The sequence below is a fragment of the Bidens hawaiensis genome, unplaced genomic scaffold (assembly GCF_021521415.1).
Source record: "Bidens hawaiensis isolate Kalapana, Puna unplaced genomic scaffold, B.hawaiensis_p1.1 tig00000369_1, whole genome shotgun sequence".
Lineage (NCBI taxonomy): Eukaryota > Viridiplantae > Streptophyta > Magnoliopsida > Asterales > Asteraceae > Bidens > Bidens hawaiensis.
The window spans coordinates 4,824,104-4,842,380 of record NW_027491028.1 but is presented as its reverse complement, the minus strand read 5'-3'; the positions used below and the strand labels follow the sequence as shown (position 1 = coordinate 4,842,380).

Genomic DNA, 18,277 nt, shown 5'->3' with positions numbered 1-18,277 from the left:
GTACATTAATGTATGTATGCATTTAATGTGTATAATATTTTCTTCAAGTTTCAAAAGATCCCATTTAAGGCTCAACAAATTGCCTTAAATACTCACTTTATTACGGCTCATCTATTCTATTGCCTTGAATATGCACAGCACTATGCCGTTAGAATATTTTTAATGTAAATGATAATATTTTTGGTCACTACAAACCGAATCAGACATTTAATACAAAAATGGAAATCGGTTTTCACATTCATAACACAGCTGCATCTTCATTTTTGGGACATCAAATACTGAAACGAACCCAACTAGCTCGCGAGCATAAAAAAGTTTTTTATGTTTTAATAGTAATAATAATCATTATTGTACATGTAATTATGATAATAGTAACTAAATAATGTGTTAAGTTATAAATAATAATTATAATTTATTTATTTATATATATAGTATTTAAAAAGGTATATAAATTAATTAATAAATAATATACCTTTTTAACAAAGCATCTTGGTCAATGAATTATCTTGGTCAATGAAGTGTAACGAAGCATAAATGCGTAACTCAAGTTTACATCTGGACTGTGTTTGAATGCGTAACTCAAGTTTAAAGAAGTAACTTAAGCTTCATATTATATAAATGAGTTAGGTTATTTGATATCTTATAATCAAAATTATTTTTTCTACATAATCTAGAAAGTATAAAGTGATTATATGCTAATTGAAAAAAAAACACTAATCCTAGCAGGGCCTTTTTAGTCATTTCAAAAAAAATTTTGTTCAGGTCAAATAAATTCATTTTTTGACCAAACTTTGGGAAGAAACCTGTTTGTTTATATGCGGTGTTCGACAATCTGTTTGTTTAATTGCTTACAAAAATCACCAAAGCAACAAATAATGTCATTGCAAAAGAATTAATTTAACTTGGAATTGGGCAAGGTTTACGTCTGTTATTTGATAACGGAATTGGCCATCTTGGACTTTTTAGTAAATGATGAGCCTTTTGTCAAGTTTGACTTTTTAGTCATATTTGACATGTTATTAAATATGAATATATGATAACTCGAGAAGGCTTTTAAGTATTTCCAAAAACATTGGTCGTTTAATTTATTTTATTTATTTGTTTTTTCAGGTTGCAGGCTTACGACAGGTGCTGTTCCGAGAATAGCGATAGCCATTTTCTCATGAAATTGTCATCCTAATGGTTTTATTCAATCATTGGAGTTCTAGGTTTTTGTATGGTAAAAGAATGGTTATTTTTTTCCGCTTTCTGTATGCAACTTTTAGCCTAGGTTTATGTATTTGCTTGGATCTTGATTTGGGTTTTTTCCGTTGATTCTGTTTGTTTTTTATCCAGTTGGATTTTGTTGTAATTAGTGACGATGGAAACCCCATGGATTGAAGCATAAAATTTAATGGTTCTTACGGTTTAGAAGGCAAAGCTTGCTTGGTGGTGAAGAGAAAGTTGACTACGTTTACTTTCATTTAAGTTCTTTAATGACTTGGATTTAAGTTGTTTAGCTGAAGGGTATAATCACAATGAGCTGGTATGTATCTAATATGCATAATGGCTATTATTTTAGTGATATCAGAGCTATCTTATTTTAATGTTAGTAATATGGTTTAATAATACTCATAAAAACAATGTACATTTTGCTTGCTTATATCCGTTTGCAGATGTCTATTGATGTCGTACAAACGAATCTGCATTTTTGAACATTGAGGAATCTGAAGATCCAAAACCAATACATGTTAAGAGTGATCAAGAAATATATCCCATTTTTCAGAAAAATAGATCTTTCTTATCTGTTCGTCGATGCACATGTAAGAAGAATCACCTATTTATTATCTATTATTTCAATTTGTCAATTTAATGTGCCAAATTAATTTGACTAATACGCAAACTTTCATCTGCAGAAACTGAAGCCCAAGCAAATGGTCAACATGGACAATTTTTGGAAGCCATAGGGCAACTGAATAACAGAAGCAAATTTTTGTAACTACTAAATTTCCTTTCTAAATTTGTGTATACTAGGCAATAGATATGCCATAGCTAACTATTTTGTAATTAGGAACAATGGCACAAAACGACACCAAACTTATGTAAAAAAGTATATGTATGCTCCAAGCAGCCTGCTTTAGATTAGGACCAAAATATTATTGTTAGGAATATATGTGATGCACATTCTTTTTTTCTATTTTCGCATATTTTAAATGATTGGTTTGGGTGTAATCTGAATTCAAGAGGCTACCACTATACGTTGGGCCTCCCATTTGTGTTCTGAATTCAAGTAATTTAATTAAGGTGAAAATTTTGTAAAGTATGATAAATTATACAGTATATGGCAAGTATTATCATAATTATTTTCATTTTTAAATGAATGGTCTTGGTTTAAATCTGGTCGCCTTAGGGCATGGTCGTTTGAGAGGGTAATTCAACAGTCGTGCGCAACCTACCGCAACATTCTACATGATGATGACATAAAATTATCAACCCGGGCATTGGAAATTGTTTTCGATACCACTGCATCGCGCGCGTTCCGACTAGAAAACCATTCACAATCTATTCACAGCCTTTGTCATTTACATAAGCTTCCTTAAGGCCCAAGTAGAAAACCTGTCGCTGCATCAAGAAAGTGTTTATACGAGCACAAAAGAAAAACCACATTGTAAATTATTGGCCCACCGCATCGCGCGGGTTTCTCCTAGTGTGTGTATATATATAGTGAAAAGATCCAATACACTAATGCTTATCGTATAAATACGTACGCGAATCCCGTTTTTCACGAATCAATCCATGAAATCACATCTAAACATCTCGGAATCGTCAATACATATCCAATCAATCATTGCTTCACCGAAAAAAACAGTTTTGGATGGTTAATCGATCAATTTTTCACTTTTTTTCACAAAGACGGTTTTTTAGCGTTTAATGAGCGTTCAAAGTTTTGTGAGCTTTTTCTGAGCGTTTTAGGTTTTTGCCTTTGAGCGTCTCACGAATGTACGTTAAGCATTTTCGTAGCGTAACCGCACCCTATATATATACATATTCTTTCATACTATCAATATATTATATATATTTTGAGAGTGATTATGTTCCTATCTTTAGACCTAGATTTTCAAACTTATTTTGGAGGTTTTATAAAACTTTAGACCTCATAAAACAAAAAAAAATATACTTTCAGTATTTAAACTTTATTAAATCACTATACCCAAAAGTTCGGGGGCATGAATAATCCAATTAACCAACAAACGCATGACGAAACCAAATCATTGACTTACTGCCACGTAGGACAAAACACGACATCCCTCTCCATTGCCCCCACACAAGTCATTCCTAATGTTTCATTGGTCCACGTCATCGTCAATGACATTTACCGAACAAACCGAACTCGCGTCTATATAAGCACATTAACACCTCGTACCTTTTCATGCACGAATCCTAGTTCAAACTCAAAACCAACCCCTTTAATCACACAGAAAAATAATAAGATAACCACCGGATTATTATTAATTATGGCTCGCTCGGGCATTGTGCTAGCAATCTTATTAATCGGTAAGTTTGTAACATATTGATTTCATCGTTGAACTTGGTTTCCTTTCATATTTCTAGTAGGTTTGTTTCTAATGTTTATTTTGTTTGATGACAGGTTGCTTATTCGCGACATCGATCGCGAAAGAAGATGATAACAAGTTAGGAACTGTTATCGGGATTGATCTCGGGACAACGTATTCGTGTGTTGGCGTTTATAAAAACGGGCACGTGGAAATCATAGCTAACGATCAAGGAAACCGTATCACTCCATCATGGGTGGCGTTCACCGACTCCGAGAGGTTGATCGGTGAGGCTGCCAAGAATCAGGCGGCTGTGAATGCCGAGAGGACCATCTTTGATGTTAAGAGACTTATTGGGAGAAAGTATGAACTTATAATATTGTTGCGTATAGATATTGAGATTATGTTGTGTTATATTGTTGAGTACTGTTTTGTGTTTGTTTGATAGGTTTGAGGATAAAGAAGTTCAAAGAGATATGAAGCTGCTTCCGTATGATATTGTGAATAAAGATGGGAAGCCTTATGTTCAAGTTAAGGTTAAGGATGGGGAGACCAAGGTTTTCAGTCCCGAAGAGATTAGCGCGATGATTCTTACTAAAATGAAGGAGACGGCCGAAGCATTCCTTGGAAAGAAGATTAAGGATGCTTTTGTCACAGTTCCTGGTAAACTTATTACTAATTTTTTGTATTATTATTTAATGAACAATGTTTATTAATGGTACGTTTTATTTTTTATTCTATTTGCAGCATACTTCAATGACGCCCAAAGGCAGGCTACAAAGGATGCCGGTATGATTGCTGGTTTGAATATTGTCAGAGTCATTAACGAACCCACGGCTGCGGCTATCGCGTATGGTCTGGATAAGAAATTAGGTGTTGAGAAGAACATTCTTGTCTTTGACCTTGGTGGTGGGACATTTGATGTCAGCATCTTGACACTTGATAAAGGTGTTTTTGAGGTTCTTGCCACAAATGGAGACACCCATCTTGGAGGTAAGTAATTAATTAAATGTTATGTTAACAACTTTCTATGATTAAATAGTTTCTTATACCATGAGGTGACCAATTATCAGGTGAGGACTTTGACCAAAGGATCATGGAATACTTCGTCAAACTGATTAAGAAGAAGTATGGGAAAGATATTAGCAAGGACAACAAGGCTCTTGGAAAGCTAAGACGGGAAGCTGAGCGCGCCAAGCGAGTGTTGAGCAGCCAGCACCAAATCCGTGTTGTAATCGAGTCACTTTTCGATGGTGTTGACTTCTCCGAGCCGTTGACCAGAGCCAGGTTCGAGGAGCTGAACAATGACTTGTTTAGAAAGACGATGGGGCCCGTGAAGAAGGCGATGGCGGATGCTGGTTTGGAGAAGCATGACATCGATGAGATCGTTCTAGTTGGTGGGAGTACGAGGAACCAAGCAAGGGTGTGAACCCTGATGAGGCAGTGGCTTTTGGTGCTTCTGTTCAAGGAGGCATTTTGAGTGGAGAGGGTAGTGATGATATTAAAGGTAATTAATTCATGTTTTTCTTATCATATATACCCTGCAGTAGGGGTCTATAAAGGGTTGTGTTGGGTTGGTGTCAAAGAGTATATTTTTATGGGTCGGAAAACAGTTCAGGTTAGGCTGGCGTCAAAATGTATGTCTTTATGGATTGGAAGCGCGTCGGGTAAGGCTGGTGTCAAATTGTATTTGTTGGTCAGAAACAGGTTGGGTTTGGTCGAGTCGGACTGGTATCAAATTGCATATTTTATTGGTTGGAAACGGGTAAGGTCATGCTGATGTCAACTGTATGTTCTTATGGCTCAAACATGGTTAGGGTCGTGCTGGTGTCAAATAGTATATTTTAATTGGTCGGAAACAAGTCAGGTGGTGTGAAAGTGTATATTTTTAATGGGTTGGATTGAAGCTTTATTTTTTGACAAAGCAATGCTAATGCGACTAATATGTTTTTGTTAAGTAGATATGGTTGTTTTGGATGTGGCTCCGCTTACACTCGGCATTGAAACCGTTGGAGGGGTGATGACGAAATTGATCCCAAGAAACACTGTCGTCCCGACCAAAAATTCTCAAGTATCTAGCACCTACCAGGATCAACAAACTGTTGTCTCCATCAAGGTACTTTTTTTTTTCTGTTTTTCCATTTTAGTCTCTTTTTATTTAGTTATTTTAAACTTTGTTATGTGACAGGTTTATGAAGGTGAAAGAAGTCTGACAAAGGACTGCAGGCTTCTTGGAACATTTGATCTCTCTGGAATCCCTCCAGCACCAAGGTTTGCTAAACTGTCTTTCGTGTCAACGTTATCTAAATCGCATTTATGCTCTCGTATGCTAAAACTTACCTTTGTTAATCCAGGGGGGCACCATAAATAGAAGTCACATTCGAAGTAGACGCCAATGGCATCTTAAACGTGAAGGCAGAGGACAAGGCAGCTGGCAAATCCAAAAAGATCACAATCACCAACGAGAAGGATCGGTTGAGCCAAGAAGAGATCGCGCGCATGGTACAGGAAGCCGAAGAGTTCGCAGAGGAAGACAAAAAGGTGAAAGACAAGATTGATGCGCGTAACACGCTTGAAACTTATGTCTACAACATGAAAAACCAAGTTAATGATAAAGATAAGTTAGCCGATAAGCTCGAGTCAGATGAAAAGAAAAGAATTGAAACCGTAACAAGGGAAGCACTTGAATGGCTTGATGATAATCAGTCAGCTGAGAAAGAGGAGTATGATGAGAAGTTGAAAGAAGTGGAAGCGGTTTGTAACCCGATCGTGACGGCTGTTTATCAGAGGTCGGGTGGTGCACCTGAAGATGATGAGCTTTAGAGAAGAAGATAGATTGTTTTGATTTTGTTCGGTATGATTTTGGGATATTATGCTATAGAGTAGATAATATTTTTGAAATTTGTAATTAACTACTTTTTCATCAGTGATCTGCAGTTGTTTTTTGTTAGTGCATCTATTGACTTAGTTACCCCGTTGATTGGACTTTTTTTTGGGAGAGGTTGATGTCAATTTCGAGCGGAAAATGTGTTGTTGGTCAAGTCACATATCTAGATCTTGACTTCAATAGTATACTATTCTTGTTCTTGTGTAGTTGATAGTTGGAAGGATTGATTGTTTTCTCCATCTTGACTTGCATTAGTCACTTGTGATGGACATGTAACTGATGCTCAATAAACCTTGCTATTAGTGGTAGCCTTATAAAGTGTTGTGATTCAGGAAAATATTAATGTCACTTTTGAGGGCTTAAATAGAGTTAGGGTAGGCTTTAGTAATTTGGTGTAGATCAAGGAAAAACAATTTAGCTTCTTGTATTAACTTCCAACAGACATTGATAAACTATTCTCTTTGATTATTTAAACCTTGATGAACACACTTGTAGTTTATGTTGGATATTTTAGTGCTATTGGATTAACTTGTCGATCGAGGAAATAACGTTAGAGATTAAACGAGTTAGGTGACGCGGGAGTGCAGGCTTGTTTAACAATTATGTTATTTAGACTTTGTCATTCGGTTTTATACTTAGGCTTAAGTGTAATGTTAAATGGGCTTTTAATTAATTCATTTGGGCTCATGAGGGAATTAGGTTTGGATTAATATATTAATTAATATTTTCATTCCCTGGAGAAAAAGATGATATTGATCGAATAGATAGAACAGAGAGATAGTTACTTCTCTCTGGTTCTTCTTCATCATATAGAATCATCAAAATCCAATTCCAACTACAGAAAATCTCTGTCTTATCCGATAAATCATTGCGTGTAACCCGCAAATAGGTTTATCTGAAAGTGATTCACGATTCAGAGATTAATCCAGGCAATTATTCAAAAAACCAAGATTGAAATCAATGTTACGGGTTTGCACCATTAATCGAATTCATCCTCCAGGTACGCAATTTATACAACAAAGATAAACCTATTAGGGTTTGATTTGGTTATTATAAATCAATTTTCAGTTCTAGTTATTTGTCTGGTTCGACTTAATTATGGTGTAACCCTAATTCGCAAAATTGGTTGTTGGTTTTGGATTTCAACATTACAAAATTATAAAGATTAAACTATATTGCTATTGAATTTTGGATGGGATTTTCAAAATCGAATAACAACCAAATGATTCATCGAATAACAGCCAAATGATTCATTGAACTTTGTATTTATTGTAGTCTAAACATTGGGTATAGTAGGATATGTGGATAAGGTTTTCATGAAAATCAATAATACCCCTCGGTTAGTATTGATTTTGTTATTATTGATTTTCATGTTATAATATCCCACTACATAACTTTTCATGTTATTATATATTGTTTTTAATTTAATTTTGATGAGACTGGATGAATTAATTTTCATATATTGAACAGTGGGTTTAATTTTGAATATAGTGAAATTAATTCTAGATTTTAATAACAATAGCATACAATGGGTTTGTGGGTTTGATTATTAAATAATGTGAAACCGTAATATGCATTATATGAAATTGGTGGGTTGAATTATTTTCGATGAAACTGGGTTGAATTAATTTTGATGAATGAATTATTTTCAAAAATTAAAGATTGTGTCGAAATTTTAATATGTTGAATAAATTCTTGATTTAATAACATACAGAGCATAAAATATGGGGAACCTTAAGTTGAATATATTGATTCCAATACATTTAGTTTAGTGATTTGTTTGGAAATAAAATGTATGCATAGCATTGCCATGATTTAGTAATTGGGCTAATTTTGGGAGTATAACGAAAACTGGAGTTTTAACCCAAGGGGCGGGTAACGGCTCTGCGCATGGAGAAAATATGCTATACATACATATATTATTATGCTATCACCATCCGGTTTAGTAATAGTAGTTCTCAATGAGAGTTGTTTGATTTTGTTGTGCAACTTTTAAATCCCATACACTGGATTGGAAGGTTGTCAATATGTCCTGACTCGTTGTTATATGTTTATTGTTTTGGATATCACAGTAATAAGTATGAATATGAATGAAATGAAAATATTATTAAATATTTGTCCAGATGGTACACACATGACACATGGGTTGACGGGTCACTGCCCGGGTAATAATCAACCACTAAGAGTATACAAGTCAGGAAAGCCCGTTGGGTGCGAAATAAACGAAATTGTGGTTTCGGGTTTGTTATTGGACTTAAGAAGTTCAATGGTTTCTAAATATAATTCGGTTAAGAATTATGTATCGTTTATTTTGAATCCTTTTATGTACAGGATAACATGCTTGCATGGTGTGTAGACTCAGGTGATACGAGTCAAGTATGCAAGGATCTAGAATGGTTTGAAGAACTTGATCCAGTTGAAGATGGATTTGTACTTAGTATGAGATATGCAAAAGTGAGACTTGTATGTATTCATGGAAGACACTTGTTTTGAATTATGTGTTGTGTGTTTCAAGGATTTGAAACAGTCTCATGTCTGAGATTTTATTTTAAATAATTTATTGATTCAAACAGTGAGCTAGATAACTTTATTTTATCTCAACGTGGAATCTTTTTGGATTTGGATATTTGTGTAACGGAGTTTTAAACTAAACATTAATGCCTCATTTTCTATTGAATTTGTTTGTATGTTATGATCATTTCAATTTAGCATAGACTATGTGTATATATTGTGACGGGCCAGGTTAGGCCATGTGAATTATTTTGGAGTGAAAAGAAAAATAGAATCTTCAAGGAAATGATTGGTTCCTTGTTATCTTACTTGGGTTTGAGTGATTGATTAGACAAAGAAATTATTATATTCTAGTTTTGATATAAAGGATACGAGGGAGGTTGATGTTATCCTACTTATAATAATAAAAGGGAGTAACATATAGATGATTCGATTTCATTATATTGAGAAAGTATTGAAGAAATTCAATCAGTTTGATTGTTCTTCGGTTAACACTCTTATGGGTAATTTGAGTAGATAAACTAGTAATCCTAGTGTTTAATATTGGCAAGCAGTAAACAAACTGCTTAACAATGGATGCGTATTCTCTTTTGGAGAATGCTTCATTTTTTAGGTAATTAAGGAATGAATTTGCGTCACTTGAAAATGGAATGCAAGTTTCTAGAATTTGTAATAACCAATAAAAGTGGTTGAATGGCTAAGAAACTGAATTTATGAAATTCTATTGTGGTCAAACCGATATCACCAAAATCTATCAGGTGAGATAGTGATGACTATGTCAAATGTATAATGGAAAGTCTAGACGGTTATATATTATACAATACAATGTCTGATATCAGGTGGTTTGTAATATATGAGTATAATTTGGCTGATGATCTAACTAAAAGGTTAGGAAGAGATCTCGTGAACATATCAGTCATGGGGATGAGTTTAAAGTCCATACATTAATATCATATGTCAAGACACCCAATTCCCATCTAATACAACGTTAGATGCTGAATTCAATGCGGAAAGCTTGTCATATAGATATTGGAACACAATATCATAAACATCCCAAGGTTTGTGTTCAGACCGCGAGATAAAGTAGGTTGAAGTATAGCTTCTTAATAGTTTGTTGATAAATTGCATTGCGGGTGCGAGAATAATGAACTACCTATAAGAATATGAAGTTTAGCTACTTCAAGAAGCTTTGGACTTGAGCTTTGATATATTCTTTGAAGGATTAGAACACAGGCTAGTAAAATATTGTGTCGAGTGGAATTTGGATTTATAAACGTATGTGTATTTTGCCTTGAAGTATTCAAATGGATAGCAAGGGTTCAATCCATATGACACCCCGATATTCGAATATTTTGATCGTGCAATTTACTAAGATGAAAATTCAATCCGTAGGACATTTTCATTTATGCATACGTTTGTGTTTCTGTGACGATGGTTGAGATAATCATGGATATCACTAAAATAGGGGAGGATTGTTGGATATTTTAGTGTTATTGGATTAACTTGTCGATCGAGGAAATAACGTTAGAGATTAAACGAGTTAGGTGACGCGGGAGTGCAGGCTTGTTTAACAATTATGTTATTTAGACTTTGTCATTCGGTTTTATACTTAGGCTTAAGTGTAATGTTAAATGGGCTTTTAATTAATTCATTTGGGCTCATAAGGGAATTAGGTTTGGATTAATATATTAATTAATATTTTCATTCCCTGGAGAAAAAGATGATATCGATCGAATAGATAGAACAGAGAGACGGTTACTTCTCTCTGGTTCTTCATCATCATATAGAATCATCAAAATCCAATTCCAACTACAGAAAATCTCTGTCTTATCCGATAAATCATTGCGTAACCCGCAAATAGGTTTATCTGAAAGTGATTCACGATTCAGAGATTAATCCAGACAATTATTCAAGAAACCAAGATTGAAATCAATGTTACAGGTTTGCACCATTAATCGAATTCATCCTCCAGGTACGCAATTTATACAACAGTTTAAAGCATAGGTAAATGCTTGAGTGCTTGACAAAGGCCAGTCAGATACTGTTTGTTTGTCAAACGCCCATGAAACAAAGTTAACTATAATTTCCCTCTGAAAATTTGTGCAGGGGTAGTGTTTTGGCCATTAGTAATGCGAGCAGCAAACAATGTGAGAAGAATCACAAGATAGTCGTAAAAGATACAATGCAACCAATTGGTGAAGTGGTGAGGGTTCAAGTCACGTAATAAACAAAAGGGTGTAGATTTAGAGGTATGTTAAAGAGTGTGTGATGTAGTTGTTCTAAATAAAAAAAAAAGGTTTTGATGCAAGAGGTGTGACAAGTGATGAGAATGCTGGTTGTTGTTTACTTTACTTTTTTTCTTTTTAATAATGAATTGAATACGGTTTTAGAATGTTTTGTTCTGATGATTTTTTCATTATAATGGCATTTTAGTCTTGTTCTTTTTATTATAGTAACACAGTTATCTTTTTTTCATTCATTATAATCCATTCAATTCCGCATCTCATTTATGGTCACTTGGTAGAGACCTATTGATGTATCGCAACTGTAGCAACATGGATAGGCGGAAGTAGAGGTGTACAAATCAGTTTTTTTCGAAAACCGGTTCCAATTTTTAACCAGTTCGGTTTTTTTGGTTAAAAAACGGTTTTTTTTGTAACCGAAACTGGTTATAACCGGTTTCAGACCCTAAATAACCACAACCGGTACTAACCGGTTAGAGCCGGTTTGTAACTGGTTTTAAAAAACCGGTTATTAAAACCGATTATTATTAACTGGTTAAAAAAACGGTTTGTAACGGCTGTGCATTTTTCAGCTGTTTTTTTTGTTGTTTTTTAATACATGCTGCATTTTTAAGCTGCTGTTTTTTTTTAAAATCCAGTTTTTTTATAAAAACATAACAATGAAAGTGTAAAAAGTGAAAACATCATACGATTAAGTCTTGGAACAAACGGTTACATACATAACTGGTTAAATACGAATGCCCACTAGTATATATTTTTTTTAGTTGGACTAATATATGTCTTGATGAGCTGCGTTTAATCTTCTTCGCCCGAACCCGAACCCGAACTATCGCGTAGGAGTTCATCTAGTTCGGCTTCTTCTTCGGTCATTGGGGTAGTCAATCCGGCTTCAACCTCGTCCTCGTACACTTCGGCTTCGTAATCTAATTCTCCCTCGAGTGAGCGTATGTGTTGACATCTCTCCGCCGCATCCAAGTAATCTTTCAAGCAAATCGACATCTCAACCGCCTTTGGTGTTAGTCGAGTCCTCCTTATCGAAATCACCCTACCACTTATAGAAAAAGGACTTTCCGAAGCTACCATGGAAGCTTGGACCGTTAGTAAATCTCGGGCCATGTTGGCTAAGATCGGAAATTAATCCTCCTTACTTTTCCACCAAGCCAACAAATCAAAGTTTTTAAATTCTTGTGAAGTCATCGATCACAGAAAGTTCGACCCACCATACCGACCGAGTTCGCTACTACTAGTGTTACCACGTTGCATTTGACCCGACTCATCAAACAATTGTTATAAACATACAAATCTTGATCTTCCGTACTTGATGAACCTTCACCGAATGCGGCATATCTCATTGACTCGTGAATGTGTGACGTGCAAGAACCATATTTTGATACATAAACATCAAACATTTGGTTAAGTTGAGTATTGAATTTTGCATTTGCGGCTAGTCCAAAGTTTGGTTCTTCGGAGGTGTTAAAATTCAACGCATTTGCAATTTTTTCAATCAAAGACCCGGTTGCAAAAATATTAAAACAAGGGTTTAAAGCGGCGGCACAAGTGAAAACCGCGGGTAGTTCTTTAAAATATTTTCTTAATTTTTCCTTCATCGTATCCGCCATATCACAATATGGTCTACCTCTCCCCGCCAACTCGTTTAATTTTAAACACATTTTAAACAAATTGTGAAGTACCAATGAACTTGTTGGATAGTAAACCCCCGATAAAGTCTTTGTTGACGTTTTGAAAACTTGAAGCAATTGTGAAACCGATTCAATAAGATTCCAACTCGATGGTTGGTAAGAAGAAACCTTTCCACGGACAAAATGTTATGAAATTCTATTAAACTTTCTTTTTGCAAAATAGCTTTTTCAAACATGGTGCAAGTCGAGTTCCATCTATGAGCAACGTCCCAATTGGGTCCGTAGCATACTTGACCCGCTTCCTTACACAATTTAATATATTTTGAATGTCTATGCGCATGACTATATATATGACGCAACATTTTTTTGAAAGCTTCTTTTTGTGGTTCAATAACCTTTAAACCATCTTGAACGGCCAAATTTATGTTGTGTGCGACACATCGACTATGGAAAAAAATACCCTCACAAATCGGTTTGTACTTTAATCTTAAATGCGTCACTGCAAGCGTATTGTTTGAGGCGTTATCGAAAGATAATGAAAATATCTTTTCTTTCAATTTGTACGTTGCAATACATTTGTCGATTGCTTTATATATAACTTCACCGGTGTGAGGGTAATCATATAGTTTAAACAAAATCGTGCGTTTCATCATTTGCCACGTCGTCGGTTCAATCCAATGGGCGGTGACACAAAGATATGAGTGTGGTGAATCGTGCGGTGCGGACCAAACGTCGCTAGTCAAGTTAACACCGGTTTATAGTTTTTCAAAATAAGAAATTAATTCTTGTGTTAGCATTTTTCCACAATCTTAAACAATCCCTCCTAAGAGTAGCACGACTTACATGGGTGTATCGTGGTTGGAGCGTTCTTTGAACTATCTTTGTGTATCGTTGGTTGTCGAAATGGTTGAACGGCAAACGTTCTTGGATTACAAACTTCGCCATTTCCTCCCTTGCCATATCGTAATTGTAGGCGAAAAGAGAAGCGCCTTCACTTCCCATGGAAGCTTGACCGCTAGCGGCTTGTTGTTTCAACGGCTTGCAATACGGTTTTTTGAAATGTAGTCTCAATGTGGAGTTTGCCCTAATGGCGTAAAAACCATTACAATGGTGACAACGCGCTTTTCTTGACCCGTTCGCCATCTCGCACAAATCAAAATGTGACCAAACTTCGCGGTTGCGCTTTGTTGGAAGAACACGAACCATCGTGTCGGTTGTGAACTCGCCAACGTTGACCGAATCTTGATGACTAGAGCTTGCCATGTTTTTTTTACGAAATATCGAATAAGAAAGTGAGTGATTTTAAGAGTTTTAGGAGATTGGAGGATGGTGTGGTTGAACCCAAACACCCACCACCCTTTTATACTAATTTGGAGATGAATTATTGGCAAAACAAAAAAACGGCTAGAAACCAATCCCAACGGTCATATTATTCGCTGCTGATGCTGCTGCATAAAATAACCGGATTTTTATGTCTGTTAGTGATTAACTGGTTATATAACCGGTTTTTAACCAGTTTTTTCTTAAAACCAATTATGTAACCGACCCGGCTGAATAAACTCATAATCGGTGTAAAACTGGTCTAACCGGTTAGTAACTGAATCGGTTATAAAAAAACCGGTTTTTCATGAACCGGTTCCGGTTTTTTTCCCGATTTCAGTTACACGATCAGTTTTTTTATACATCTTTAGGCGAAAGTTAAAATAATTCATGAAAATAAACAACAAATCGTTTTTTTATCAAAAGATACCCCATTTAAAAAAAACAATTCGTTATAGAAAAGATTGATGTAATTTCATATCCAAAGTATGTTTAATAAAAGTTACACCCAAATCCCCAATTAGAAAAAACACTTGTTCTTTTACTTAATCAAACATCCGGCACGACCAAAAATCCCAATCCGAGGTTACCATGAACAACAACCACCAAGAGGTGTCGTCGTCTTCAAACCCAACCACTACCACCACCACCACCGGTGGTCTGGTGATCTCTAAAACAGAAACCCTTCAATCGTTTCTTTGTACGTCAGCCAACAACACTCACCTCTCTCCAGACCTCCGTCAAATCGCTTCATCTCTGTCTCACCAACAACACTCGTCCGTACCCTACAGATCTCTTCGCTCCATTTGGGTCGCATCCGATCCCTCCACCCGACCCCATCTCTCTGCTCTTTTATCCGGGTCGCACTTCGTTCTTAGCAGCCCCAAACCCCGCGAGAAGGTATAACTGATTTCTCAATTACTTTTAATTCATTGTTTTTTTATCAGTTATTCAATTCTAGAAATTAAGTTTCTAGAATTTAGTATGCACATCCAGTTGATTTAAGACTTTACTTATGTTTCGGTTTTGGCTCCAGTGATCGGCCCGGTTTTGATTTTATTTTCTGGTCAAAATGAGAAGCAGTAGTAAGTAGTTTTAGGACTGACTGTAAACAAAAACATTATTGAATGTTCACGGACGCATTTGAACATGCACGGTCTCTGTTCGTATCTGTTCTTTTAGTCTATCGAAAGATATTCCTTCGCCATGTTCGTTATTAAACGGATGAACTTCCTACCAAACAGTTCACTGAGTGTTCGGTTCATTTACAACCCTAGTTGTAGATTGTAATAATAATAAAAATGATTATTGAGATAAATGTAAAAGCACAAACTATCTTGATTCTTGATTATAATAACTCCTTTTAAAAGTGCATGTCTCAAAACCCTCAAAGCTCACTGTTGATGATTTATATTATTCGTCTCGTTGATCTCTATGTATCCCTAGAGCGAGGAGTTGAAAGCAAGACTCAGGAAATTTGAGGAAGCGGCGGAAAGGAAAGCATATAAGGAGTTGGTGAAGGATATTACACCAAGAAGGGATGAAAGCGAGCCATTTTCCTCATACAAGGATCAAATAGGATTTGGTGAGTTATGTTTTCTTTTTCTTTACATCTTTTAAAAGAGAAGACACCCTTTAGTTGATTTGCATTTTTAGAAAGTAATGTTTTTGGGCTTTTAGTTTTCAATGTTATGGTCTTTGATACCAGAGATTTCTAGCTTTGAAGTTAGAACTCATAGGTGACAATTTCAACTCATTTATGATTTATGATGAATGTCTTGAATTGGGATATGATTTTGATCCAAATGGACAAAAATTATATTCTTTAGAGCTTATTGAAAACGGGTTAGGCGACCGTAGTGCATACAGGATACATGAAACCTCCTAAATCATTTTATTTAAAAGATTAAATTATTTTTGTAATATTTTTCCTTTAATTAAAATGTTCATGGTAGTTTTCTAAAAAAATTCAAAAAGGAGAGTTAAACTTTGTACGGACCCGTTATTGCATATTCATCTACTTGTATTTTTTATCACCTCTACTGCTAATGGGATAGACAAACAACTTGAATAGAATTAGAATTATGAATTATCTTTATGGGTATCGAAAAAGGAAAGCTGATGTTAAAAAAGCTTTTCACGTAATCTGTGCATCTAACAATGATGTTTAACTTTATCAGGTTTACATGTGGCGCTAACGATGTTTACAGGCTATTTGGTTGGATATTATACATTCAGAGCATTGTTTGGACATAATGTAGTAATGGTACTAATCTAACCGTCAACTTTCTTGTATATTCAGGCACCATTGTACAAAAATACATAATGCCATTTTGATTAATAAATAAACAAAAATCGTCTTGATTGATTTTCAGCATGCTGCTGGAGGCATCCTTGGATTGGTTGTGGGTATGCTTGTAGAAACACTTCTTTTTATAATACGAGCTTCCAACCAAGATCGTAAGACGACTTTCACAACTTCTAAGATAAAGAAGAATCAGTAGACACGTCTTCTTGTCTTTAAAGGTAAATCTTTCTTGCCTTAAGTAGGATGATCGCATGTCTTTCGTTATGATTGGATTTACCAAAAGTAATACATATTTATGTTAGTTTTACAAAAAAAACTGGCTACAGTGTAAGTATATATTTGTTAGTATCAATACTGCTCACGCAAATGATCTCAATTACAGGAAACGCGAAGAAGCGTTTATGTGTGGTATGGGAATTTATCAGTTTGCTTGAATATGCTGGTGTTGCTAGGATTTCATTGGAAGTTTCTTAAGTTTCGATGAAGTATAAAGCATGAAGAAACCCTTTCCTTCTTAAGAAACCGATGTAGAAGATGATACGCTAAAGAATAAGATCGTTTTTTTGTTTTTTACCAAATAATTTTTAGTATAATGTTATGGTTCAAATCTTGTGTAAGTTGTAGAATTCTGGGCTTGTGTAATTATAGTTACTTTCGTTATGGATTTTTGCATTGTTGAATTACTAAGCGTGTTGTATAAACAAATGTGTTACACCACATAAGAGTATGCAGAGTGGATATATTTCGACTATGGAAGTAACTATTTTAACCTGGGTTAAATAATTAAAGCTTAAAAAGAAAATGTAGCTAAAATAGAGTAGTTTTGTAATGAATATTCCATAATAGATATCTAAAGAATAGTTTTGTAATTATAGTTCACATAATTGTGCATGATAGGCTATACAAAATTGCAAACCCCTTTATTGATTTGATACAAAGGGGTATGGATTTGTATGAAACTGTATCTGCCTGGATAAGGCGGGCAACGTGATGGCATACACTCGCAATTGAGATTATAAAGCTGTCAGAAAGTTTCAAACATTTGTATGTCTGATGAATTTACATAATGTCGACATCTTGAGGATGCACTCAAAAACGCCTCCACTTCTCATGGCCTAAAAAACGAGCAACGGATGCTACTAAGGCAAATTAATTTTGCACATACCAGAATCTGCAGTGTATAACTGCTTAAATTCAAAGCATGAAGGAGGCCACATAGTCTTCTCTGATAGCTCGGTCAAAGGCTCAACAAAAAGAAACCAGGTGTGTTATGGAGAGGGAACTCATAATGAACATAACCGTGACCATAAAATGGAAATACCGACACTATAAAGACTTACCAACTATTGTATTTCAAAACAAATATCAAGAAACAAGCCCAGTGTACAATGGGACATAAGTTTCTTGGAAAACTTGGAAACAAAGAAGCACAAACATGACGGTCATGCAGTGCTCAGTTTTGTTCTGATCTCAAAAGCCGGTGTGCGAAGCACAAGCATCAGGTATGCGACGCGTTTGTTACTAGAAATATACTAATAACTTACAGATAATATTTCTTTTAAACACTAAAGTCTAAAGCCCAATGATCGTTTGTTCAATCAATGGTCAGATTTGAAAAGCTTAGCCCCATTGCAATCAGCAGATTGCATGAATTGTGTCAATTAAAGAAACTACACGAGAAGAAAGACTTAACTATATATGTAACATAATGTTTCCCAACTGTTAAAAGAGAGAGCAATCATTGTGTATTAGACTTACTATGTTCAGTTTTTCCATATTTGTCCCTAGTTTGTATATATGCCAAGTAAATTTAAAAAAGCCCTTAGCTATATGCC

The 18,277-nt window shown here is 35.2% G+C and overlaps 2 protein-coding genes and 1 pseudogene across 3 annotated transcripts; all 3 read left to right on the top strand.

Annotated features, from left to right (window-relative positions):
* Positions 1 to 3,471: 3,471 nt before the first annotated feature.
* On the top strand, positions 3,472 to 6,302 carry LOC143622981 (luminal-binding protein 5-like; annotated as a pseudogene). The gene is made up of 7 exons (XR_013151809.1): positions 3,472 to 3,534; positions 3,629 to 3,896; positions 3,982 to 4,196; positions 4,281 to 4,526; positions 4,607 to 5,040; positions 5,495 to 5,649; positions 5,722 to 6,302. The product of XR_013151809.1 is annotated as a luminal-binding protein 5-like (transcript).
* LOC143622972 (luminal-binding protein 3-like) lies at positions 6,033 to 6,356 on the top strand. Its single transcript, XM_077093979.1, has one exon. It carries the CDS (start codon positions 6,033 to 6,035, stop codon positions 6,354 to 6,356), a length of 324 nt encoding a protein of 107 aa, XP_076950094.1.
* An 8,369-nt stretch (positions 6,357 to 14,725) lies between these two features.
* Positions 14,726 to 17,087, top strand: LOC143622962 (uncharacterized). Its single transcript, XM_077093973.1, has 5 exons — positions 14,726 to 15,034; positions 15,581 to 15,719; positions 16,315 to 16,400; positions 16,510 to 16,660; positions 16,825 to 17,087. The coding sequence occupies exons 1-4, from the start codon at positions 14,726 to 14,728 to the stop codon at positions 16,636 to 16,638; spliced, it is 663 nt and encodes a 220-aa protein (XP_076950088.1). The 3' UTR covers positions 16,639 to 16,660; positions 16,825 to 17,087.
* The last annotated feature ends 1,190 nt before the right edge of the window (positions 17,088 to 18,277 follow it).

Coding starts and splice junctions, on each gene's coding strand:
- LOC143622972 (XM_077093979.1), top strand. CDS start 6,033: ATGGTACAGGAAGCCGAAGAGTTCGCAGAGGAAGACAAAAAGGTGAAA.
- LOC143622962 (XM_077093973.1), top strand. CDS start 14,726: ATGAACAACAACCACCAAGAGGTGTCGTCGTCTTCAAACCCAACCACT. Junction 15,035..15,580: donor GCCCCAAACCCCGCGAGAAG/GTATAACTGATT, acceptor ATGTATCCCTAG/AGCGAGGAGTTGAAAGCAAG. Junction 15,720..16,314: donor CAAGGATCAAATAGGATTTG/GTGAGTTATGTT, acceptor TAACTTTATCAG/GTTTACATGTGGCGCTAACG.